The sequence below is a fragment of the Diadema antillarum genome, unplaced genomic scaffold (assembly GCF_040938485.1).
Source record: "Diadema antillarum isolate AM-2024a unplaced genomic scaffold, OU_Dant_1.0 seq00000097_RagTag, whole genome shotgun sequence".
Classification (NCBI taxonomy): domain Eukaryota; kingdom Metazoa; phylum Echinodermata; class Echinoidea; order Diadematoida; family Diadematidae; genus Diadema; species Diadema antillarum.
In genome coordinates, this window is record NW_027271186.1 from 1,402,220 (window position 1) to 1,429,542 (window position 27,323).

Sequence of the window (27,323 nt, forward strand, 5' to 3'; positions counted from 1 at the left end):
TTCATTTGAGATTCGTCCTTCCCTGAAGGGAGTTCAACTCTTCATCTCAATTTTCACTTGTTTATTTCCTCATATGATTATATGACCATTCATCCATTCCTCAGTAAAGTTCATTGACACCATTTGAAGAGGGTACCTTCAAACAAGGGACCTGCTGTTACATTCTAAAATCTTTTCTGAATCTGAGTTCCATGTATTTTTACATTCACACAAATGCATCATTTTTTTTTTCAGTTGATAACTTGTACAATGACACTAAATATCACATTCACAGAGTTGCCAATTAGATGACGAATCACTCACACATGAAAGGTTTGGGTAATTGAAATATGACAGACTGTGTTCAAAGGTCATGAGGTAAAAAGCTCTTCTTTTTTGACAGAATAGTTATTTCAATGTAAACTACATACAGCAAGTTTCATGCAGTCCCGACATTCTTCCTGGAACAAATCTAGAAGAGATAGCTTTATCGTGCTTCAACAAAAGATCTGTCCAAATTAATCTCTTTTTTTTCTGTGGTTTATCACACTTACTTGTATGTTTTGAAACATATGGATCAATTAAAAAAACCTGAAAAAGTTATCGACCAAGGCTCAATATTAGCGGTGGCCCAGGGCCACCAGAAATAGATGTCAGGCCATCACTCTTTAAGAAAAGACATGTTTTGGTGACCCAATCAGGCCATCAAATTTCATTGTCGGGCCATCAAAAGAAAAAATTACAGTGTTAAGCCTTGTCCACACTCGTTAACATTTTTTAGTACCATCATATACCACAGATGGGAAATGGATTTTAGTGTATATTTGTGGCACAGCGAATTCAAAATTGGGATCCTGATTGGTTATGAAAATCAGATTAATTTTTGTCAATCAAATTTTCATATTGGTTTCAGTTCAATGTTCTTGTCTAAGCCTAACTTTTGTAAGAAGTACTGAACTCTTTAGATACCAACTGTAAAAATTGGAACTTAAGATTCTTGTAAGATATTTTTTAAATGCCTTGGTAACTAACAAAGTTACAAACATGAATCTAAAAGCACATGCAAAGTTCTTTCACTGCATTTCATTACCCCCCCCCCCCCAAAAAAAAAAAAAAAACGCACACACACACGCACACACACACATACACATGTTATACACACATGAACATGATCAAATGATAAAGCAATGCCAAGATGCCCAACTATGTAAGTACTGTTGGTTTGTGTAAGATACGGAGACAAATTCATCAATGCATCATTGTTTACTGCATGACAACACAACCATATTTATGACCAAACAATTCTAGGTCTCTTTTTGATGTATAAATTTGTGTTATATCACAGGAAATTTACATCTAAAATTTCATGATGGTTTCAAATATCAACAGGCCATGAAAAAAAGGTCCTGAAGTTGTATTTTTTCCACAAAAAGTCAATACTTCAGAGAAAATTGAAATCTAGGGTTTCATGACTACTCCAAACATCATTAAATTGAGTACAGATCTCTTTCCTGTTACACCATTATGAATTTATCTATAAAATTCATAACTGCTTCAAACAACATCGGATCATTTCTAATGACAAGGTTAAATGGCCAGTCTCATGCATGTTTCCTTTATGCATGCTGAGAAGTTTCAATATTCATGCTGTACATTAAAGAGGTTTTCCCCCACAAAAACAAGACAAGATTGTATTGAATATGAGCAGTGAGATAAATGCTACAGTTTAGATCGCTCAAGAAATGAACAAAACCATAAAAGGTAATTTTTTTAAAACATTTTTACCCATTTCTACTTTTTGCTAATAAAAACAAACATGATCTGTTGACTCTTTCACAATACTGTATGACTACAGTTTTCTTTTTTGCCTTACTTTCTATTCGTAGTTTTCATTTTCGTAACATCAACAGATCTTTGAAGACATACAAATTTAGGGGGTTTTTTTTCTTTTCACTGGAAAGTGAAATTTTCAACTTCACTCTCCATTCAATGTATGTAAGGCAAAGTTCAACTATTGAGAAAATGACAAAGACAATTCACAGTAAAGAATATTCCACTTTCATTTCTTCGAGTACGAATCATACATCATGGCACATAAGCAATCATACATTTTTTTGAAATGTGCACATAGGGCATTGCGTAGGATGATATTCCCCGACAGTCAAATGGTCAGGACATATAATTCAAAATTTGAAAATGCTTTATCAAATGAAATGGCATCTTCTCGGGGTTGCCTAACTTTGTATTTCTCCTTCCATTACCGGTCTTTAACTTTATGCACTATGCATGCATGCCATAAACCACAAATGCGTGTGTGCTTGCCAGCAACATTTTCTATGAAACATGTGCTCATCTTAAAGAGGTTTGAAGAAGGATACGTTTTCATAAAAGTAGTGGTGAATCAACCTCAATAAGGATTCAAATGGAGTATGGGGGGTGGGGGGGGGGGGTGTCGCAGCAGAATCTGCTGGTATGCTATTCCAGTACTTGTCAGCTCTGGATAAAACAAAGATGAAGTATTCCTTGAAGGCTCACTTGATAGGCATCAAATAAGATCTATGTTGGTTCACTCAAGATATATAAGGAAGCTTCCACATGATCAGATCCAATGTGGTACCGGACAAGATAAAACAATACAATAGGAGAGGTATCCGTCAATAAGCATAGGCAATTTGGTCAATTCAGTAGAGTTTGATATACTTGGCAAATCTTACTTCGTAACCAGGAGTCTTAAATTCCAGGATGGATGCGTCATATGAGCCATCACCTCTAGCCACAAGGATGCAACATCCATTTGAAGGCAAGCTACCTCAAATCCTCTCCCCTCCATCCTACTTTCCAACTGATGGTTACTGCCTTTCAACTTCTGTTTTATAGAATAGTATCATATATAGGCCTATATTCATAAATGAATTCAAGAAGATTAACTGTCATACTCACATAAACTTCGTTGGCCTTGAAACGCAGCTTCAGATTCTCAATGAAGTTCTCCTCTGTCAGCGGCTCCAGGAGGACACAGTCGCCCACTCCCACCATGTCGTCCAGGATGGTGCGGGTGGGGCCGCCGATGCCGTTCACTCCGTTGACCAGCGCCATTTCGCGTGCCGGTCTCCCAGCCTCCCACGCCGATGTCCGCTGACCGCTCTTCTCCAATACCGTCTGTTTTTCCTTTATGGAGATTCTCCTCCCTTTAATCTCCTATGACCTTCAAAGGAGATGAAGCAAAAATAATCGAGTCAATATCCTTTAATCATGTCAATCGTGGATTAGTGATACTGAAGATGTGAAGATGAAAGGGTCAGAGTATTGGTATAATGGATTTGAAATCAAATGTGATAATTTCTGTCTCCCCTCCCCCCCCCCCCCCAAAAAAAAAGGGATTGCCATATAAATAGCCTACTAGGAGTCTGTTATGGGGTTACCCATCCTTGGACTAACCAGACAAATCAGGCAGTCTAGTCAAGTGAAGGCAGAGCATTACTTCACTCAAGGTTTGCGACCTTGGCAAATTGGGGCAATATGAATACTCCTGGATTTTTAATGTTTACAGGCCCACCTTAACCTGTTGAGGACGAGCTGATTTTGCTATAAGACACATTTTCCATAGACACCTGCCTGAATATACTCAGAATTAGTCTTTAATTTTGGATATGGACTGGGTTTGGAGGGTTGTACACAGTATGTGTTGAAGTATGCAGGCTCTCATGCGCCGAGAGTATCATTAATGATAGATACTGCGCATTATAAATGTACTTTATTATAATTATTATTATTATTAATGGGAGAACAGCTTAATGATAGCTCTAAACTCTTTACCCTTGATGTAACAGAGCTCTTATCACTTTATTTGTTTCCCAACAGACCCCATGATAACTTACACGCAAACGGACAAATTCTACAAAGAAGTTTTATGAACACAATTTGTTGCAAAACTGTCCATCAAGATTACACTGTGTGGTATATTGATAATAATAACAGTAGGAAAGCAAATATCTCAATTCAACTGAAGAAAAGTGAGGAAAAGCCAGCAGCCATTGTTGGTATGTTGTTCATTTCAATATATACATATCTGATCAATGACATTGCCATGGTTACACAAAAGACACACTAACCACAAACATACATTGTACATAGTGACAGCAGGCTCAAACAGAACCAGCAGCACAATTTGTAGGCGTAGTACAAACCAGAGTATAGCAATGGCTTTGCAGTCATGGAAAGAAGAGGGATTAACAAAATCATGCTAACTCTATGACTTCATATATTCATCACACTGTTAATATATATTTAAGGAAATTTATTCAATTTTCTTCAGTCTAGTTAAAATACTTAGGATATAGACTCTTTCATGATTCTTGTATAGGATTGGAAAAGACATTGGTACACTGTTCTTCAATGCCACACAATAATTGGACATTATTTTCACTTTTGTCTTTTTTTAACCTTCAGCAGCACCTCATCACCTTCCACAGGGTAAGGCTGTGAGTTCTGACAAAACACAGAAACAAACACACAAAAATGATGCAAATATATCTCCGAGGTTATGGATTATGTGACCTACTTTGTGCCATAATAATGTTTTTGTCACTTCTGTGCCAGTTTATCACTGATATACACCTTGTAGTAGGGGGATGACGGGATGACAAGAAGTTAAAGGGAATTTCATCAGTGCTACACTGTGTAGCAACAAGGTATGTCGCTGGAAATATATTGGCTGAGATTATGGAACTACAATTGATAGTTTGCCTATAGGTGTTCAATCTATTTTTATGATGGCTATCACACGATTACTCAATTATGTCAAATAGTCGACAGCTGCACAAATTCTCAGAGAGGCCAACTCTCAAAACTGACAACGAGCAGCCTTTATTTGAGTTTCAGTCTCCAACATGAGGCACCTTATTTTCCTCATTACCAATGGCAGATCTGATATCCCCAAAATCTGAACTGTGTCCCCACTGGCTCGTGCGTCAGTTTCTAGTACAAGTGCACAAACAACGTAAGGTGTGCAAAACATATGGCAAGAGCAAAAATCTGACAGAAATGGTAGAGTTTTAGCTAACTTTTGGGTGGGGAGAAAAACTAAGCATTTTTAGTTTGGATACTTGCCTTACTTTTAGGGGTAATTCCCAGAGTATATACTTGTAGTAAATTTTTTGCTCTGGCTGTTTTCTTTCAACAGAAAAAAAAATAAATGAATGGCACATTCAGATAAACTTTGCAACTTGGTCACAAGAAAAGAGGGCAACTTTACGAGAAACAGAGAACAAGAAGTCTGTACTGGCATAATCACCCTACATGAAGAGCACAGCTAATCCAACCATAAAAGCAATCATTAGGTGGGGCCCTGGACAGATGCACAAGATACTGATCAAATGTTTACATACTTTAATCAGGGTGGGACGAGTAGCATTACTCTACGAGTGGTCTGGGAGTCAAAGTCTAATTGTAAAGTAGTGCACTGACCTGCATTACATACAGACTATAATATAGGCCTACACTGTATCTATGTAGAAAAGGAATGATCTTTAAAATCAACAGTGAGAGACTAAAGGTCACAAATGGAAAAATTCTTTCAAATATCCTTGTTTAGAGTACGTATTTCTTTTGTTTGTTTGTTTTTTATCTCATACTTAGCAGCTAAGCTTAGTTATCAAATTTCCTCTCCATCCAGAAGTAGCAAAATACCACTTGTGTTTTATGCAAAATACAATGTCCACAATTTAACAAAAAATGTACAAATTTCATTGTAACTCATTGCAAAATGATCAGGTTAAACACCAAAGAAATATCTGAAAAAAAATTTGTTCTGAATCATAAATGATTAAGCTCTGCAAAATATTGATATACTTTATGAAATAGGCCTTTGTCAACGATGTTCCTACATCACTATAGGCCCATTTACACTTGCTTGGAAAAATTGTGATTTTTCTAAAATCGGGACATTTGGGTGCAAGTTGCTAAGCAACTACACCCAAACGCCCTCGAAACATCGCCAGAAAAATCGCCAGCCGGAGTGCGATTTTTTGAAACATCGCGAAGTTTGAGGCGAAGTTAGCGAGTGTAAACCCAAGTTGCAGAAATATCGCGATTTTTCATCACGTGACTTTCGGTCTCGGATTGCACCAGGAGTTTACTCGTGTTCCCGATCCCTCTTTGGAACGTGTAGAGAGTACGTCGGTCACTGGCCAGAGTACTAGTACACGGTATAGACAGCTGTGTACAGGTCTAAATGGCCGATCCTCAATCGGCTCGTAGTCTCTCACCTCCCTCTCCCTGATGAAACTAGTACGTGAAAACTACTACTAGTAGCAAACCTGAAGTTCTCCAACCACGTATCATCACTCCAAGACGACTTAACAAAATAATGTTCTCCCAGAAATGCGTTGATTCAGATTGTGAGAGAGCCCGTACTGCTCTCGATATACGCCGTTTGTGGAATACTAGTACAGGAGTATGTAACAAGTGTGAGTTCTTGCTGTCGCCTGATAAAATACCAGTCCTAACTTCCAAGTCCTACTTCTCACTTTCGTCATATCGACGAAATTTCATGATCCTCCTGAATGCTGTGGTAGATGAAGTTTTACACACCTACTACGTATGTGATCTAATATAGCAAGCTATATAGTCTCGTGAAGCACAAATTTATGTGTGCATTGTACTGATAAAAAGCATTGGCTCAACGTTCCAACCAGCTATTGTGATCAAAATATACTGAACTGAAGTGAAAACGAACAGAATAGCGCGCGCTTCCACTCAGCTACCGTGTTGAAAAGAGGTAAATTACGCATGCGCACTACCGACCAAAAAATCGTGATGTTTCGTGAAGCTCAAACTTCGCATGCTTTTGCGCAAGTGTAAACGGTGGAACCAAAATATTGCGATTTTAAAAATCGCGATGTTAGTAAGTGTAAATGCGGCTTATGATACAGATTGGGGACCCTAAAGTCTGGCAGAAACCACACAGCACAGGTTGTACAAAGCCTCAGACATCACCTCATGCATGCACCAGTGGTTGACAATATGAAGTAGTTTAGTACCTGGGTGAGCTATAACTATTCCAAAAACAAGATATCCTTTTTTAGAAAAGGGGTGTTCTTTCACACATCACGTGGAAACACAAACAACAACTCTTTCATTGGTGTAGTTCATTCAGCATCCAATACTAGGGATGGGCCAGACACAATATCTGCTTGTTGTTATATCCTGTATAATGGATATATATGTGCCATATTTTCTTTCCCTTCTGAAAGATGTTGAAAGTTGGTGTTCCCATTACACATACAGGCAGACCGTTATAGAAATGAGGAGCATGAAAATAATAAAAAAGTAGCAATGTGATTTACTGCAAAGATTGATACATCTCCCTAGGCATTAAGAAATATGAAAAGTAGCAATGCAATATATTAATGTATGTACCAAAAAGACTGATACATCTCCCCAAACATTAAGCAAAAATTAAAAGTAGCAATGCGATATTTACCAAAAAGATTGATACATCTCCCCAAACAACCTGTTACAGATATCAAGCACATCGTCAACGGCACTTGCTTTGTCAAAGAGCCAAAATACTCCTTAAATTGTCAGTTTTGGTCATATTTACAATGTAGGTTTCACCACGGGTTACTTCCAATTTCTGAGTCCAGCATAAAGTCTGTCAGATATCAACAGGATATACTTGGTATAAACATATCATCCATGAAACTGCAAGAATTCATGCCATCTCACCATTAAAGATCCAGGGGCCCGTTGCATAAAAGTTACTATTATGGTAACTTTGCCATCCAATGGTAACTACCATGGCAACAATACTCAACAGCCAATCAAAATCAAGAATTCCATGGAAGTTACCATTGGATGGCAAAGTTACCATAGTAGTAACTTTTATGCAACGGGCCCCTGTTTACCTTTGGGAGCAGTGATTCAAAAAGTGTTCAAGGTATCACATTTGATGCATATGTGTAGATCTCTTGTATCACAAAACATCCTATCATATAAATATTTTGCATTAAAGGGATAGTACAGTATTGGTGGAGATGAGAATTGGGCTTTTAACTTTTTGCGAGATACCAAGAAAACACTTATGATATAGTACAGAGTATACCATTTTAAGAGGAATTCAAAGTTCATTTGATGAAAATTGGGTTTGGAATGAATGAAACATCAAAAAACAAAGTAAAACAAAGCGATCGTTATAAAGTGTGGGTCCCACACTTTATCAGAATCGCTCTTTTTTGGATATCTCAGCCATTTCAAAACCAATTTTCATCAAATAAATGTTGAATTCCTCAAAGAATTACATGCTCTTTCATATTTCATAAGAGGTTTCTCATTATTTCAACAAAAAGTGTTAGAAACCTGAAATTCGGTCTCAACCAAAACTGTACCATCCCTTTAAAGCCTAAACTATAAGGAGATATCAGTGTTTTTCTCAATAAACCATAACTGTAGACGGTTTAGTCAGGAAACATTTCTATTATAACTATTGTTCACATTTTGTGTATAATTTAACAATACTTAACATCGATTACACGGATTCAAATTTTTACAGTGCTTGTTTCTATCCGTAACTCACATTTCAAAACTATTTTGAAACACTAAAGCTGGGTTTTTGTTTCATCTGCAAATTGTGTAGGATCCAATATGGGCTGCTTCCAATTTCTGAGTCCAGCACAAAGTCTGTCAGATAGCAACAGGATATACTTGCTATCAACATATCAGCCATGAAACTGCAAGAATTCATGCCATCTCACAATTAAAAAGAAATAAAAAAAAAGACAGAAAAGAGAAGAATTCTCATCTGCTGACTGTAACACACAGGAAATATTTTGATGACATTACAATGTACACCTGGAAGAATGGAAAACACACGAAAAATAACCATGGCAAGCTGAAAAAACAAGGAAGAGACAGGGAAAATTCACCTGCCCATGTATACAGAGGGGTATTGAGATATGCATCTTACATGGAATGATAATGCTTTTTTTTTTCACTGAAGATGACGGATACATGTTTTTAGAAGTAGAACATAAATCCATGATATCTGCAGTATTTATGCTCTCTTTTAAGATTCAGCCCAGCTGACATGTGTGCAGTTCTCTCCATTTGAACTCTGCATGACTCCCCTCTTCTTAATCTAGTATAGGCCAACTAAGAAAAACAAAACAAGCTAACTGCTATGAGTGCTATCCCATTCAACATTAAAAACCCCACACTGTCCACCCCTTTGCACCCTATACAACAAATTGAACGCAAATTTTAACAGCATCTATCAGCGTCGTAATTGGAAGGAAATTTTTACAGCCGTCAAAAGTAAAGACTTGCACACATTTTCTATCAAAATCCTCATCACGGCAAGCTTCCTCGCAACATCGTCCTGACTGTTTTATGACATCTTGTATAAAGAGCTGCAAATGCGCTCCTTGCCTTCTTAATTTTTATTGCACACAGTGCATGCAGTCAGACGGTCGAACAGCCCAAGACACAGGCCAGAGAGCACAGGGCAAAGCACGTGTTGTGTTGTTTACAACTTGGCAAGTGTTTCCTTGTCTTCTTGCCATCACTCATGGCCAGCGACACTAATTGAGCTGGACAGGAACATGCCTCGGTTTACAGTTTACTTTCAGACCCAACGTGATTTTTTTTTTTCACCTCAAAGTGAGATAATGAACAGAGGTGATATCTATAGGTTCCACAAAAATCAGGGTGCACAGAAAATGTATTCCAAGTTGTCAGTTAACCCTTCTATTCTTTAATGAAAGCACAACAGATTTACTATACGTGTAAAGTGAGTATTAACACATTGCTGATTCACACAAATGATTATTCAGAGCATAATCTTGGATAATCTCTCTCCCCCACTCCCCCCCCCCCCACTTTAACATTGTCATCAAAAGACAGCACACTTGTTTAAAGGGAAGATAAACCCCAAGAGCAATGTGGATCGAGTGAAAGCAGCAACAATGGTAGAACACATCAGTGAAAGTTTGAAGAAAATTGGACAATCGATGCAAAAGTTATGAATTTTTAAAGTTTTGGTGTTGGAACCGCTGGATGAGGAGACTACTAGAGGTTATGACGTATGAGTGGACAACAATACCAAGAAAATATAAAGAAAATTCTACAAAAATCAATTTTTCATGAAAATTACAAATTCCATCAACTTGATATTGACATATATTAAGGGTAGCAATTATTCCCTCTGGTTTCTGAAAGCGGTTGGTCCATTGCTCTTTCATAATTCTAGAAAAGTGAATTTTTGTTGAATTTCCTTTATATTTTCTTTGTATTGTTGTCCACTCATACGTCATATCCTCTAGTAGTCTCCTCATCCAGCCGTTCCAACATCAAAACTTTAAAAATTCATAACTTTTGCATCGATTGTCCGATTTTCCTCAAACTTTCACTGATGTGTTCTACTAATGTTGCTGCTTTCAATCAATCCACATTGCTCTTTGGGTTTACCTTCCCTTTAATATCAGAGTGGTACATATGTCCCATTTCATCTCAAACTACAAACAGGTTTAAAAATCAGCTGAGCTGGTACATTGTTTTTGTATTTCTTGAGGCATTAAACACTTGACGGCCAAGAATGTTCACTGAGAAAAGTATTCATTTACCAGACTTTGTTTCTGATAGAATCATCCTATTCCTCTGAATGGAAATGTACATGCATTGAAGTAGTAATATACTGCAGGTCTGTACAATATGATACTGTATTCACATCACACCATAGTGTATTTCATGTTTCTAGTATGTTGTGAAAAAAGTGTAATGTTGAAATTTTTCATGAACCTAAGAATCGTAATGAATTGTGACACTGACATTAAAAAAAATGTTTTGATGTATATGAGCAAATTGTAGGAATTTTCCACATTTCTGAAGAAAAAGAACTTAAATGAATATGAATGCAAACCTGAATCTGTTCACAAATCACCGAAGTCTTACTTCTCCATTTTTTTGTTGTAGCACAAAATTACACAAGACAATTTGTAAAATACTCCACAGTAGGAACTTAATACACACTATAAAGAACCTGTAGGAAAAAAAAAAAACAGTACCACTGTATGAAGTAGTACACAGTATTCATCTATAATCTATCCAATAAATACCAATGTAACCACAAAATGCAAAATATGCAAAAATTTGCAAAATATTCCACAGTAGGAACTTTATACACACTATATAATAGAACCTGTAGAAAAAAAATGGTACTACTGTATAAAGTAGTACACAGCATTCATCTATAATTTATCCAATAAATACCAATGTAACCACAAATATTTGGCAACTGCACACCTGCATAGTTCAAGGACACACAGGAATGTGAGAGCTTACAAGTCATTCTGCAAGAATGGTTCATTTCATTTCCTGAACACCTGAATTAGAGAACTGGAAACAACAGCACACTGGCAGCCTCTGGGAAGTCAATCTAACCGTGTCAGCACGAAATCACAACCACCACAAAGCAGCAAAAAAAAAAAAGCCCACTCGTTTCACCGTAAAACTTCCATAGATGGTAATAAAAACACACAATCTCAGGTAGGGCAACCTCTATTACTTCCAATAAAACGTCAGTGAACTACTCATTTACCAACTACCTACGCAGTTGTCAATCTTCTGAGACCTTAATTTGCCAGTTCGATTCATTTTCCCCAACCTGCATTTTCATGCACAACACACACTTATTAGAGAACAACATTTTCTTTACTGACTACCAGTACAGAAACCTCATTTTCTTCACACAAACAGAGGAAATCTATACCAAACCAACAATACGGTACTGCCTTTGACTCCTGGTCTTTTGCAGATATATGCCTATATGCGCATTGCAAAACGATACACTTTATTGAGAATTCACACAAGCTATGCTTCATTTGTAATCTTGGCAGGCCATATACAAAACAGACTACACTGGTACTTGCCATAAAAATTTTGATGATGATTTGGGTTGAGAGTACTGGTAGCAATTAAAGACATTAAAGGCCATCTAAAATCATTCAAAAAGACTACCTCACTCCACAGACCACATGCGAGTGACGCATCATATTCCCATATATAGTGTTGTTGCTCTTCCTACAGTCGAAGTGGACTTTTGAGACATACAACTCCTGAAGAAGAATGTTGTGCTCTTATATCGAATTTGGCACCTCAAATGAAAGTGGCGGCAAAGTTGTAACATCAAATAGGTCAAATATCATGGGGAAGCACTCCACGCACAATAAATAGAAGCTTGTCCAATGAATTCAAGTTGCAAGAGAAGAGGCAATAGAGAGAGAGAGAGAGAGAGAGGGGGGGGGATACAACAGACACACATAGCTCAGAGCACGCACGCGAGAAGAATGAGTTGACGACGACCGACGACCGTGTGTTGTCTCAAACAGCTATCATTCCCCAGAGCCAACGATTTGGGTTAACCTTTCTGGAAGTTGATTTGGGGGGGGGGGGGGGGGGAAGGGGTTGCTGATTATTAACAATAGGCTGCCACATACCTTTCCATTCACCGCCTGGCTGGGTAGGGATTACTCCATAGCCATGAATCCACAAGCCCGGGCGGAAAAAAAAGAAGAAGAATAAAGCAACGGACTCAGTCGGTGACTAACTCAAGCATGGAACTCCCCCGTTGTGGCTGATCTGACTAGCCCCGCATTCAGCAGGAGGGGCACAGATGAATGGCACAGTCATTGTTTACTAGCCTGCCCCTCCCCCTTCCTCTTACCCCATCCCCCCTCCTCCTTTGTCCAAACCTATCTTTCTCTCCTTGAATCATATCTGTCCAGCAAATCTTGTTATTTGCACCCCATGCCAGAGAAGATTAATCTCACATCTATTCCACTGCTATTTTGATTGATGAATATCACAAGAAGAAAAAAAAAATCTGTGTGTTTCTCTATGTACTGCCTGAAATGAATAAATAAATAAATAAAAAGGCATCAAAACACATGTACCTGGTATGACGACAGTTGTAGATAACAACCTCCTTCAATCATCAGCATCATTATCGCAATCAATCTACACAACACAGATTTACACTTCACGTCTTGTGTATCCGGGGTATGGTAGGTAGCATGCGACACACCTCTTTGAGATAAATCCACAAGACAGAAAGGGAGGGGAAATGCGTAAACAATTGTGATAAAACCCACCCCCGTAGAGGATATTGGCTTGACAAATTGGATTGCCACAAATGTACACATCCTGTCCTTTTAACACATTCTATCCCATACATTGAAAGGTCTGTTGTTTATACACATTATTAGTGTGCAAATTTGCTTAATTGTTCTTAGCAATGAAGACATGTGTAACATTATTGCCAGCACGCATTTGTGTGTGTCAGTGAAAAAGGCAAAGCTTGATTGTCCAAAATAAGCAGACATTTTGCTATAAGACTTGACAGAAACATAAACAATCTTGGAATCAATGGAATTTGTAGTTATTCTTTGGTATTACATTACAAAAACTAGACATTACATTGCAAAAAATAGACTACAGAACAATGCAGACCACTTTATCTGTGACAAAGATCCTAAAATTGATGTGGAATAGATGTGCCGTTTTACAACTTTCTGACATTTTTAATAGAGAGAGATAGGTGAAAAATGAAGTTGAATATATATTGGTGACCTCATCACACTGATACCATTCCCCTTTTGAAGACAATAGACTGATATATGTACAACCATCGGTTTTCTTTTTCATGAAGTGTAGCACTTACACTGCCCATGTGACCATCAACCAAGAGTAACTTCTCCTTGGAAGCACTCATCTTGGCATCGTGCATTGTGTCCTGCGGTGCGTTGAACAGCATTACAGTATGAAATTTTGTGTGCAAACTGCATACCAGCAGTACCAGTGTACCAGCAACATTTCACATATGTGGATTTCTTCCCAGACCACACGTTTGTGCTTTTAACTAACACAGCCTTGGCTTCTCCTAGACATATTCTATGCACAAAGAACATACATTTTACAAAATGACTGTCAAATTGCACTAAAATCAGGAAGAATATGAAATGACAGCATAACATGAGATATGTTAAATCACAGAGGTGGGAATATTAATGGGGAAGCTTCATATATGAAGGAAAATAATTAATTACTTTTGTAATATGAATATGTGACACTTAACATGACACAAATATGTCTTCATTATGAAACCTGATATATTGATATAACACATAGGGTCCTACAGGGAAAACAAGGTCTCACATGACTTTCCCAACTGTAGCTTGATAACTTTGAACACAAAGACCTACATCCACTATGACTTTTTCCCCCAATACTATTTATTCACTTCCATTCAAACAAACAATATAAAAAAAAAACAATCAATTTGGTATTACTGTACATCATAACAAAGAAGAGTTCCTTTGGTGCATACTATTTCCGCATTGGAAATGAAAAATCAACAAGATAATGACTTGAAAACACACATTTTACTTTTTTTTTCACTAAAACAAATGAAATCAAAATAATAGGCCTATAGCAAAATCACCGACATAAAAAATGAAAGTATCCTATCAATTAATACAAAACTAGCAACCCATCACACAAACAATTTCTCCCTCACTATGGTACCTTTCCTTACAATGTCTACCTTCACAACTATCCTACAGCAAAAATCTGTCATACGATACTTTACATCTCCCCTCCGTCTTTCAATCCGCCCATTGCCACACAGACGTCTGTCTATAGGCGTGTCTTCATCAGCCCGAAGTTCAAACTAGCGGGACATTTTGCGGTCTTAGAAAATAGCCCGATACAGCGAATGTGCGTCTTCATCAGCTCGAACAGCGTGCTTCGGGAAATTAGTCCGAAAATTGACGCATGCGCACTTTGCAATATTACTCTGCCTGGCTCGCGGTTCGAAAGTGGATTTCCCCGCTCAAAATCTCCTATATCACCGTATGTACGATTCTGCAACCAGGGAGGTGAGCAGTACAGCAAATTCTCTCCAAAGGGATATTAATAACGCTGCTCTTTCCTCTGTCCAGTGAGGCATCTTATATGAAATTAACGAATTGCAATGTTTAAACAAATCCAAAATGCACACAATCTGCAAGAATCTTCAGCCAAGGTAGAGTGGACCAGAAGAAGTTTACAAAAGAACAGCTAGCATGCACGGCACTGAGTTTTAACAGGGAGGTGAGAGAAATCACCTCCCTGGTTTTAAAGATGACAACAACAGGCCTATAGTACACACATGTGATCCTTGAATACACCGTGCGTGTAATGTACTATACACAATCACTAGCTGCTTGTACATGCGCTTTCCATTGCCAGCTGGCTAACCAGAAGCGTGGAGGGATCGAGAAAATTTCGGGCTGATGGAGACGCACCCAAGATAGCGCGCTATTTCACGAATTAGCGCTCTAGTTGACGAACTAGACCAAGATTTTGGGGGAAATTTTCCCGATCAAATAGCGCGCTATCTGCGTCTTCACTACACAGATAGCGCGCTATTTTGACATCGGACTTGCATCGGACTAGTTTGGTAACCGCAAGATAGCGCGCTATTTCGAAACTTCGGGCTGATGAAGACACGCCTTATGATACTAATGTAATGCATGGATACACACACACAAACATTGCATGTTCATCCCAACTCCTTTTGCTTTCTTCCATGGAGAATAGATCACAAAAGATAGTGATACTTTAAAAAAAAAAAGTTTATTGTGTCAATTATTTCAGATGCTAAGATGTCAAAGCACATGAAATTCTACTGCATTCACCGAAAAGCCATTTACACACAAATAGGCATAATACACAGTCCAGGGAGGTGAAAGAGAGACCACCTCCCTACACAGTCTATCACAACAGTAACCTTACACACCTCTTTATCCTCCATTAGCCTGTTTTCTTTGATGGGTCTGGACGTCCAAAAATATTATCATATCACCTCACAAGGAGGGTCACTGGGACAATGTCCAAACAAATGGCGTGTGTAATGAGGTCACCTGGGAGGATAATACTTTCAGTGGCTGTTTGGATAGCCCTGCAGCGGACTCAAGGTAAAAAAAAAAAATGTTGCGCTTTGAACTTAGGCCCTAGGCCTATATCATTATGTTTGTCCTAGCTCCGTAATGAATAGAATTAATAGGATCAATACTATACCAACATTTGCACAAAACAAAGAAAAAAAAATGTATTTGATTTCAGTTTTGTTTCCAGGCATTTGCCATATATGTATTATATTTCAGTTTCGCAAACTGCATGTGTGTAAATGGAAATTCACAGAGTACTGTTAATTCATGACATTTTGCAGTGTTTATTTTGAGCTATGCAATACAAACTTTTGCACACATACAAATATCAAAATATTTTGCATTAATGAATTTTATCATTTTCACTTCAGTAAAATGGTGACAACAAGCAAAGATAATATGTGCAAACTCTATCCTACTTGACTGCGCACACAAATTAATCACATATGTTAATTTCAACTTCTGCAGTAGCCACTTCAGATGTCTCAGTGCTTACTTTATCACTGGCATTATTCAGAGTATCATGAAATCAAGAGAAAATATTCCAAGTTGGGCATAAACTCTGATGATCAAAAAGTCAATGCTGCCCATTAAAGTCTCTTCTGGGACAACAGCAAAATTTCTGATACTCCTTCCCATTTTGTATTCATATGTGAGCCCAAAAATTTCAGACATGTACCTAGAAAAGCAACACACAAATTAAGAGACAAAGGAATCACAGCTCTCCCCCCCCCCCCTCCCCCAGTTCTTCCACCAAAATGGAGCCATGTGGATCAATAACATGGGATAATCCAGTCTACCTTTTTTCTCTAGACCTAACTCTTCTTCGCCATGTTCTCATTGAAGCGTACTGCATTACACTTGACTGTAGCAGATTTACAAGTGCCACTACACGAAAGGCATTCCAGATGAGTAACTCACAATGCATCCTATTCATCATTGGGAGGGGTGGGGGACATTTTACGTCCCCCAACTTTACAAAACGTTGCTGGAATTGACCTGTGATACCTTTACTCCAATCAATGGTGGCTATTGTCTGGGTACCCACATAGAGACATGCATGGCGGCATTGCCCTAAACCATGCAGAGACTTGAGGAATTTCAAAAATGCTGAAAATGCCTGATTCAACTCGATTAATATTGAGAACCACTGTGTTTTGTACACATTATGCACACAGGCAAATAAACAACAAACAAGCTTGAGGTCTGCATACACCAGAATAGACACTGCAAATCAAAAACATGTAAAAGCAAAAACAAAATGAAACAAAATAATTAACTCTTGCAGTACAAATATTTTCATATGTCTCAACGGATAAGTTTCAGATCTGCTTCTGACAAACCCACATTCTAGTAGACCCTAATGGCACATTATACCATTTGCACACACACACCACACACCAAAAAAACACACATCCATCCATCCAGGATTTCATTACAGACAGGAGAAAAATAAAAAATGGGGCAGAAAAGAACAAGTGAAAATAACCAAAAATGGAACACCAGTATGACGGAAAGAAGATGACAACACCCTCCTGTGATGACGTTCATCTACAAATGTCAAATTTTTAACCCCATCTCCCTGGGGTAAAATTCCCACAAGATGCGGTGGGGAAAAAAGAAAAGAAATGTTAGTATCAAACAAAGAGCCCCATGCACAAGCGTGTTTGGCATAATTTACAGATAAATATGTTGAGGTTTTATGAGTATCACGGAAAGAATGTTAATGTGTCTGCCTACTCAATGCACATAGCAACACAAGAGTCTCTTTCCGAGACAAAGATCATTGAAGAGATGAAACTCATCTTTGAGAGATTGTGCTCACTGAGCAGAAAAAAAAGCAAGAACAAGAAAGTAAAAAAATCAGTAATCTCTCTAGATCCAGCATTCATGACTGGATCACAGATGGCTGACTGTCATTCTTCATGTAACATCCTCAGTGCATTTTATACAAAACCGTTATTAAAGGGGAACACTGGACCAGTGAGTCAAAAGTAAGTCTGAAAATAAAGTGTAAAACATTACAATCACAAAAGGGAAAATTTGATTAACATGGGATAAGGATTCGAGGAAGTAAGGAAATTGAGAAATTTTGCTTGTTTTACAAAAAAAAAGTTCTTGAAGAGTGAGTATGAATATGCCCATACTGCCATAGTGAATTGATGATGTCATCTTTCACAACTTGCCATATAGTTTGTATATGAGATCTTGAAATTTTCAGTTTTTTGTTCAAATGCCAGTACCAGTCTCATATCCCAATATAGCTGACTGATTACTATTGAAATTATTTAGCTAGCAAAAACAAGATATCTCAGATGTTTATTGCAAAATAAAACAAATTTTCATCATTTTTTTTACACGATCAGTGAAAAATTGTGAAATGATAAAATCATCAGCTTACTCATTTGCATATTCAACCATTTTGCAAAAAAATAGTGAATCTTTCAAATTTCATGCTTCCTTACTTAAAATCTGATTCTGAACAAATTTTCACTGCTGTACTCCTATAACATAACTCTCCAATAACATTTTACTCTTTCTTCTCAGACCAACTTGGAACTGGCCTTTAACACTGGCAGCCCTACAAGAGCTGGTACAATGTACTACATATTATGTCACATAACCTATCGCCTTATATAAATGAGGAGTATTGTATGATGTCAAAATGTATGCCTACCTATTTTGCGCTTTGTGATTCCAGGTGGGAAAAACAAAAACAAGCAAATATTTCTCACTTTGTTTCAACTTGTCCTACCATAGGTAAAGTGCCCAAAGTCAGTAAATTAATGACAACACAAATTATATTCACAAGACAAATAAATTGTGGAAAAATGTCTGTGCAACAATTTCCACTTTTTAAAAATCGACAGTCAGCTGCACATAACCATGACTATGACGTACGCCATGGTGTATGTGGCCGCGCCGAGCGTGGCTGCGAGGTGTATAGGAGTAGCATGTGACAAAAATCACAGTCTTCCTGCAGTGAGCATTAACGTTGCAAATCATCACGGCAAATTTCACACTGAGGTCAGAAAACTCACGCCCCGGTGTACAATTTTTTTTTTTTCCGGTGATGTTTAAGGTGCCTTATGGCAGTTACCTAGCAAGTTTAATTTTCAAAAAGAGCAAATTTTCTTGTGTCCGAGGTTTTCTCTGTTGGATTACAAGGTCCTATGATGTGATTTTTTTTCTTTTATAATTATATTTATTTAACAGGGGTGAATCCAGGAATTCTGTAAAGAGGGGTGCAAAGCATTTTAAATTTCTGGTGCCACTTACAACAAAAAGGGGGGCCTTAACAGGTATTTTCTTGCACCACTTATGTGGTTAATGGGCTGACAAGCAAAAAGAAAAAAAAAAAGAAATTTAGGCTTAGGCACAATTTTGTGGTGCTACTACAATCGATTGTCAAGGATCATCATGCGATTTCATGCATACTTTTCTGTAAAAAAAAAAAAAGTTTTAAATTGAAAATTAAAGGGGACAGGGTGTGTGCACCCAGTGTGCCCCCTTTCATTTTTACTTTTTATTTCTTTATTTCAAAAAAGAGAAAGCAAAATTAAAGGGGGGTGCGTGCCCAGTGCACCCCCCCCCCCGATCCACCAGTGTTTAATGTAATCATTACAAAATATATATTAATACATTTTTAATAGTATTTAACCTGCCTGAAAAGAGATTACATGATGTTCTGCAGATACTTCTAGATAGTTCACAACTTAGACATTTAAAAAAAAATCTTATTCTATAATTATCATTTATCATTTTTTGGTACTGTGAGTGAGCTGTCATCAGCTCTGTCTCTGGGCTTGACATTATGATACCGACATGCAGAACTTGAATATTGCTGTGACTTGGCATGTATGACACAGACTCCCAATTATTACTGATAAAATTTTCAACTATGCTAATTTCAAATATGATGGGAGAGGAAAAAAAAAGTACACAGTCCTCCTTAGTGTAATCTGTGCTCCACTCAAGGTCTTTCCCTATTCAAAGCCAAACCACTCCTCCTGATGACATTTTATTGAGCCGAGTGGAAGCCAGTTAGCGTGGGTTTATGGCCTGGTATTGATTGACTGCATCTATCGATTCCGGCCATGGCTGAATGGCTTCTATATTACAGGGGACACACCGCAATCCAGCTGTTACATTGGGGACCACGTCCGTCCGGAGGTGTGGCCACTCACTCAGCTTCTGAAGCTGGGCTCTCTGGAACGGGGCTTCTATTAATTATGCAGGCATACATATATATGTAGATAAAAATCAATGCTAAAACACACCAAGCTTTGCTCTGTCGGGTTATATACATTCGGCATGTCTGTTAAAACTGCTTGACAAAATGTGCTGCTTATATAATTTGTCTACAAGCATCAAAGTTTATTATGGAAAATGCAGCTTCTCTAGTACCATTTAGTCCGGAACCATACAGGTATGTTTCACAAGAGATGGAAAACAGAGGTTAACCACTTCTATGTCTTGTTTGCTTGTCTCCCTTCTGTCAATATCATAAAAGCGAGGACCATGCAAACACTGCGGTTTGTCATTACTGTCAGAGAGACTGTTTCAGCATTTTAAGCAAAGAGAAAGAGAGAGATAGAGAGGGGGGAAACATCACAACAACAGAAGTAGCAAATTGTGATGGTGAAATATGCCCACACATTTTTCCACATTTATATACAAACAGAAAGTGAAGGGTCGTACAGAGTTCAAAAGGTAATAACTGCATCAACTTCTTGTTTTTGTTTTTTGTGCAAGTATGTATGGGTGTGGGTGTGGGTGGGTGGGTGTGTGTGTGTGCAATTGCACAATAAATAAGAAGTGAAATACACAGAAATCCAAATTTTATATACGTATGTAGCCTACGATATATGTGCAACCAAAAAAGTGAATGGGAGTATTATTATACATCATCAAATGCTGCAGCGCACGATTCAACAGGCATACATTAACACACATTATGTACACACACAAAATATTGTGTGTTTCAGCACATAGGGCGCTTTATACTAGTAGAATTCTTGTCACCTACCTCCCCCCTCCCCCCATGTGTTACAGCTACTCACTTCAGATATAACACCAAGGCAGATAATTGATGACAATCAGCCCTAGTGTTTAATCTTGGCATAGAATTGACAATGGTGCAGCATGCTGTTCTTTTGATGATCTTTACATATGAATGGCAACAAGGGATAGTTTCACTGCAGAGAATATCACATCTTCAAAATTATGGGGACATGCTTCAGCTATGTATTGTTTTATAGCCGTATCGGCAGGAGGTAAGATGAATACTACTCTACTGGTAAAGCCTCATTCTCACAATATTGAGTTTCACTGCAGAAATCTATAGCCTTCCACAGGTCGAGTTAGTTAGTCACAGAGTACCTGTGTACAATTGTACAAAGTCTTCTCCTCTTCTGCACTTCCACATCTTTATCTTGCTGTCTTTGTCCACATCATCTGCTGTTTTCAAAGTTTGTTTGTTGTTGTTTTAAACAGATGCATAGTCAGAAAACACATGCTATTAAATCACCTCATGAGATTTCTTCTCTAAGTACATGGCATAAACCCTGTATAATCGGCACACCCGTTGACTCACAAAGAGCAATCAATGGTGGTCTGTGTGCCGCGGTGTTCATGAACGATTTGGCACTTAATGAACTCTGAAAATCAATGCCACAGCACAGGCGCCATCTGGCAAAGAAAACTTTAAGGTGACAATGTATCATATACCTTGCTTGGTTCTTGCCAAGACCAATTCTTTTCTCTCTTTTTTTTTTCATGATACGACAAAGAGATAGAAATGACTAGTGGCAGTCAATCTGTACTCAACATGCATGTAAATCTCTAATAACATCCAAGTGAGAAAAAACACAACAACAACAACAACAAAAACAATCGTGATATCATATCATGTCCACAGCTTTTCGAGTTGAAGTAAGCCTACAGTGCTGGACAATCTACAACTTTAGACTTTAGTACAGAATCTCCTCATCCTCAAACTCACTGTTTCACTACCATCTTGACACAACCAGCTACTACAGGTTCATTGAACTTTAGAGCAAATCTTCTACTTTTTTATATTATTATTTTGTGTGTGTGTGTGTGTGTGTGTGTGTGTGTGTGTGTGCTTGTGTGTGTGTCTACCACTGCATTCACTGGCTCGAGTGTCAGGCTAAAAAAAAAACCCAATACCTATGTAACATGTCCAATGTTTAAGAAGGATTGCCTCTACTAACTATACACAGCCCTGTCGGTCACTGTACAGAAGTTGTGATTTAATTGATACACTTCTTTCATTTCTTGTTACATATAAGGCTCAGCTGCCCTCCTAAAAATCTGGATCAGTCAAGGGTAAAGTCTATCTGCTGAATCACTCAGAGTAAAAAACACCAACACAAGGCACAGGCAGTAATCAGCACACTTGAATAGCATTCACCACACAAGTCTATATCAGCAAGGCCAATATTGCAACCAACCAGTTGTCATGGCAACAGAGAGCTTTTCATTTCTACCGTGCACAGATTTTTTTTCTCTGGGTGCTCGCAATGACAATAATTGATCAAAATTACATGTATGTGCCAAAATACCAGTTTTCAATGATGTACACATAGTATCAACAGATTAATAGTATGCAATTAAAATATGATTCCTTCACTCAAGAATAATGGAACGTTGAAACTGCAATGAAATGATGATAAACTACTATTAGGAGTGTCTGCAGGAATGCTCATGTCATTTAAACCACATAAAGGATTTTATTGACTACTTCTCTGAGTCTCTCTCTCTCTCTCGATCTTTTAGGGTAGGAGGCAAAAGTAGTTATGTTTAAATACCGTGGTATACTGTATGATCCTTGCTGATAGTATCAGCACAGACCATAACCTGACGGTGGTGTTTCACGAAGAATTCAAGTTGAACTGAATTACAATTTAAGACTGACAAAAATTATGGTATGCTGTGCTGTGTGTGTTTATAATGTTGCTCAACTTTCTTTTGAAAATGAAGATTTTGGAGGACTTTTTTCATATAGCCATTCATTGACAATACAAGATAAAATAAATAACAACGGAATTATTCTATAGACATTTATAATGATAATTATTTGAAGTGATTTAATAGGCTAAACAGAGAAACCAGTGGCATACCATAATGTTTAGTCAATCCTTTAAAATCCAAGTTTGACTTCGTGAAACATATCCCCCCCCCCCCCCCCCCCCCCCGGCCCGTTACCTGTGGCTGTACCCGCAGGCCCTCCAAGCAACAACCCCACCTCCCACCAGCTGCCTACCCTATAGATGGCCTGCGCTATCAACTACACCATAGAGCCACTCTACCGGTAACCAGCGGCACCTCCCTTCCACCCCTACGGGCATTCGGGAGCGCACGACACCGTAAACTTCTGCAGGTGTCATGGAACCGAGAACTGATTTGGGCTCAAAATAACACCCAAGGGTGAATATTCTCACTTTCTTTGATGTACTCACCTGGTTTGTTTCTTGAGAGCTGTGGCCGAGAGCTATAATCGTATGCTGAATGAAAGGAAATCCAACAGAGAGGTTTGATTCCAGTGCCTGCCGTTCACGTACCGGTACCAGCACCCCTGATAGAAAGTAGCCGATAGCCATACCACCAATCCAATCCCTATCGCCCGATCAACTGTGGTCTGTACGCTTTCTATGCACGGACACGTACACATGCGCGAAGAGTGAAGGGGCGGGGAATAGAGCGTGCACTCAGACCCACTCTACCTGACTGGAAACTTGCCAACAAAGCGACAGAAACTCGTCCTCTTCCAGCTTCTCATTCTGCTACTGTGTAGACTCAATCAGTCAGTCTGCTGCCATCTACCGCCAAAGCGCATACTAACTCTTCTATGTAATACTGAGTACAGTTGTATTGGATGTAATTATTTCTCCAATCAGGGAGGTGCCACCTCCCTGCTCCATTCCATCACTTTATTTCTTGCATGAACCACACATAAAACAGAAAAATGTGAATATGACACACTGATTTTCACCAAACTTGCAGACTGTCTTCGTAATGAAAAAAAGAAAGAAAGAAACAATTCAGCCTGGGGGTCATAAGTTCAAAGGTCAAATGTCATAGGGGTCATTAATAAAATAAAATGATAATTTCGAGAATGGATGATGGGGTTTTCACAAAACTTGCAGGGTGTGTTCAGAAAATAAGAAAGAAACTACCAGTACATATTAATTTGGGGGTCATAGAGGTCAGGGGCAAAGTTCATATAGGGGTCATAAAAGAAAGAGAATACTAACCAGTAAACAAATCTCCCACTAACTAGATTTTCACCAAGAATGTAGGCCTATTGTATAGAAATCCCTGTGCCTCATTTATGTTCATAATTATTTAATAAAGTGCCTACGGAATGGCAATACTTTAATCATGGCTGCTTACTTTTGTTAGCGGAGGTTTGCTCTCTCGGTGTGCTCTCTAGTTTTTGTTTGTTTGTTTGTTTGTTTATTTGTTTGTTGTTGTTTGTTTGTTTGTTTTGTTTTTGCTTTTTTGATGGAGTACGGTGGCCAGCATTCAAATGTCTTCATGCCAAAGAACCTGAAAGCAAGACTGGCATAATAATGAGTCATCGAAAGGTGTAAAGTTTCTCCTTTTTCTTCTCCTATTTCTTTCCTGCATCAGTTGCGGCGATTTCATAAAGCGACTGTGTACGGGACGGGGGCAGAAACATCGAAGGCAAAGTAATTATGAATTGTAAGTGTATTCTTAACCATACAGGAAAAATGATACGTTCTACTTTAGTCCGGCACTGATTACAAGTAGCCCTAACGCAACAGCATTGAACTTTGTGTTTCTTTTCGTTCAAAATGCCTGTGATAGTATTACTATGATATGATTTGTTCTTGTTTCTACCCGTAGCCCTCTTTTGTCTTTGCTTGAAGAGTTTGATGGCAAAACGGGTCAGGCGACATATTTGAACATTGTAAAGTAAGTCCATCATCAGATAGAGCAAAATAGAATCCTTCCACTAATACCCCGTTCCCACTGCCGATCAGATCACCTCGATCAAGCGAGATCAATCCCGATCACCAATTTTTATCAGAGCAATCCCGACCAAATGATCGATCGTCCTTCAACACGATCCCTTCCCGACCGCCATTCGATCTTTTACGATCCACATCCGACCATTCTCGATATCTCCAGAATCTCTCCTCGACAACCACACAGATCTCTACTCGAAAATCCCGATCTACACACAATCAATACACGATCACTTCACGGTCAATACTCGATTTCTACTAGACTTCTTAGATCAGGTCGACATGACTCGATGTGTGTAAGATCTTGCATCGAATGGGTCGGCAGGTTCGTACACTGATCGAGTGATAGAAGAATTGGTTACAGTTATTCGTTTGGTTATTTAAGACAACTCAGTATTTATGCTTGTATACGGCATGGCCCAAAAGAGTGCTATAAAACTGACTCTTAATTGCAAAAGCAAGAATGAACGAAAGAAATTATCATCTTTAGTAGTTGATAGACGAACACCTATTTGAAGCCAAAATCATCAATTCTCGTGCAGGCATTTCGATTCTACAGTAATTTTTCATGAAAACTTGTGATTTGCATTTTTTATATTTTTGCCACCCTAGCCATTCTTGACAGAGGGATAACTTTGACAACGTTGCAAGACTAAGCTTCCGACAGAAATTGCTGCGCTGGTTTATAAATCGATGACAAAGACTGATCACTATTGTTTGTGAGCCACTCAAAAAGGTACAAAAATGCATTCAGTTGTATTCATTCATTTTATCCGTTTTCAGTAGCTATATTGGATGCATTAGTTATCAGTTTTATGGCTTCACTATTGCTCGGTCAAGTAGGATATCAGTGCCCAAAGTTACAGATTTTGTAAATCACAAATTTTTTGGGAGATCAAGGCGAAGGTTGATTATCATTGGGTCAAATAAATTTTGAAGTGTTCTTTCGATTACTAAGTAGATAATGCAACGATTTCATTCAGTCGCTCATATCTTTTTATAATAAGAGACAGTTTTGTAGCACTCTGTCTGCCGGGACACCATGTGGGATATAATAGGTTCGTTCACATGCATTCAATATTTGCAGTATATATAATAACACCTCTCGGGTCTCAGGTTCGAATCCCGATGGAATCCCATTTTCTTTGCTCATTTTTCCACTAAAATGTATACAGTTTTCCTTCTGGTCAGTTTATTCTGTCTTTATTTGTTACATACTCAAAAAGCTGCATCGCTTCGGTGATCCCTCGCATTTATCCCAAAGTTGAATTATCCTTCGAGTTTATGCCAGGTTTAAGCGTATACCTATACGCTGAGATATACTATTATATATATGTATACTGCTATACCTTCTGACCATCCGAGCATTGGGAATTAAGGTTTTTTTGTTTTTTTTTTGACGAACACTGAACTAGGGCATTCTATAGATCAGTCGTTAGAGCAACGGGCTAGCAATCCCGAGGTCTCGGGTTCGAATCCCGATGGAATTCCATTGTCTTTGCTAATTTTTCCACTGATGATTTATATTCTTTCTGGTCAGATTATTCTGTCTTTATTCGTTACATACTCAAAAAGCTGCATCGCTTCGGTGATCCCTCGCATTTATCCCAAAGTTGAATTATCCTTCCCGTTTATGCCAGGTTTAAGCGTGTGTGTCACACACAAACACACTGCTATACCTTCTGACCATCCGAGCATTGGGAATTAAGTTTTTTTTTCTCTCTCTCTCTCTTTTTTTGAACACTGAACTAGGGCTTTCTATAGCTCAGTCGGTAGAGCACCGGACTAGCAATCCCGATGGAATCTATTTGTCTTTGCTAATTTTTCCACTTATGATTTATATTCTTTCTGGTCCAGTTTATTCTGACTTTATTTGTTACATACTCAAAAAGCTGCATCGCTTCGGTGATCCCTCGCATTTATCCCAAAGTTGAATTATCCTTCGGGTTTATGCCAGGTTTGAATGTGCGCGTGTGTGTCACACACAAACACACTGATAGCTTCTGACCATCCGAGCATTGGGAATTAAGGGTTTCTGGGACGAGCCCTAAACTAGGGCTTTCTATAGCTCAGTCGGTTGAGCACCGGGCTTGCAATCCGGAGTTCTCGGGTTCGAATCCCGATGGAATCCCACTTTTCTTTGCTCATTTTTCCATTAAAAATATATATACAGTATTCTTTCTGGTCAGTTTATTCTGTCTTTATTTGTTACATACTCAAAAAGCTGCATCGCTTCGGTGATCCCTCGCATTTATCCCCATGTGGAATTATCTTTCGGGATTATGCCAGGTTTAAGTGTGCGCGTGTGTGTCACACACTAACACACTGATTAGCTTCTGACCAT

General features: G+C 38.4%; 1 protein-coding gene across 1 annotated transcript in view; it reads right to left on the reverse strand.

Moving 5' to 3' along the window:
• Window positions 1-23,579, reverse strand: part of LOC139726727 (unconventional myosin-Ia-like) — a 109,882-nt gene extending 86,303 nt beyond the window's left edge. The window contains exons 1-2 of the mRNA XM_071637721.1: window positions 23,447-23,579; window positions 2,920-3,184 (exon numbers count right to left, since the gene is read on the reverse strand). Coding sequence (XP_071493822.1) covers window positions 2,920-3,075 — 156 coding nt within the window. The 5' untranslated portion in view covers window positions 3,076-3,184; window positions 23,447-23,579. The remainder of the gene's footprint in view (window positions 1-2,919; window positions 3,185-23,446) is intronic.
• Between the last annotated feature and the right edge of the window lie 3,744 nt (window positions 23,580-27,323).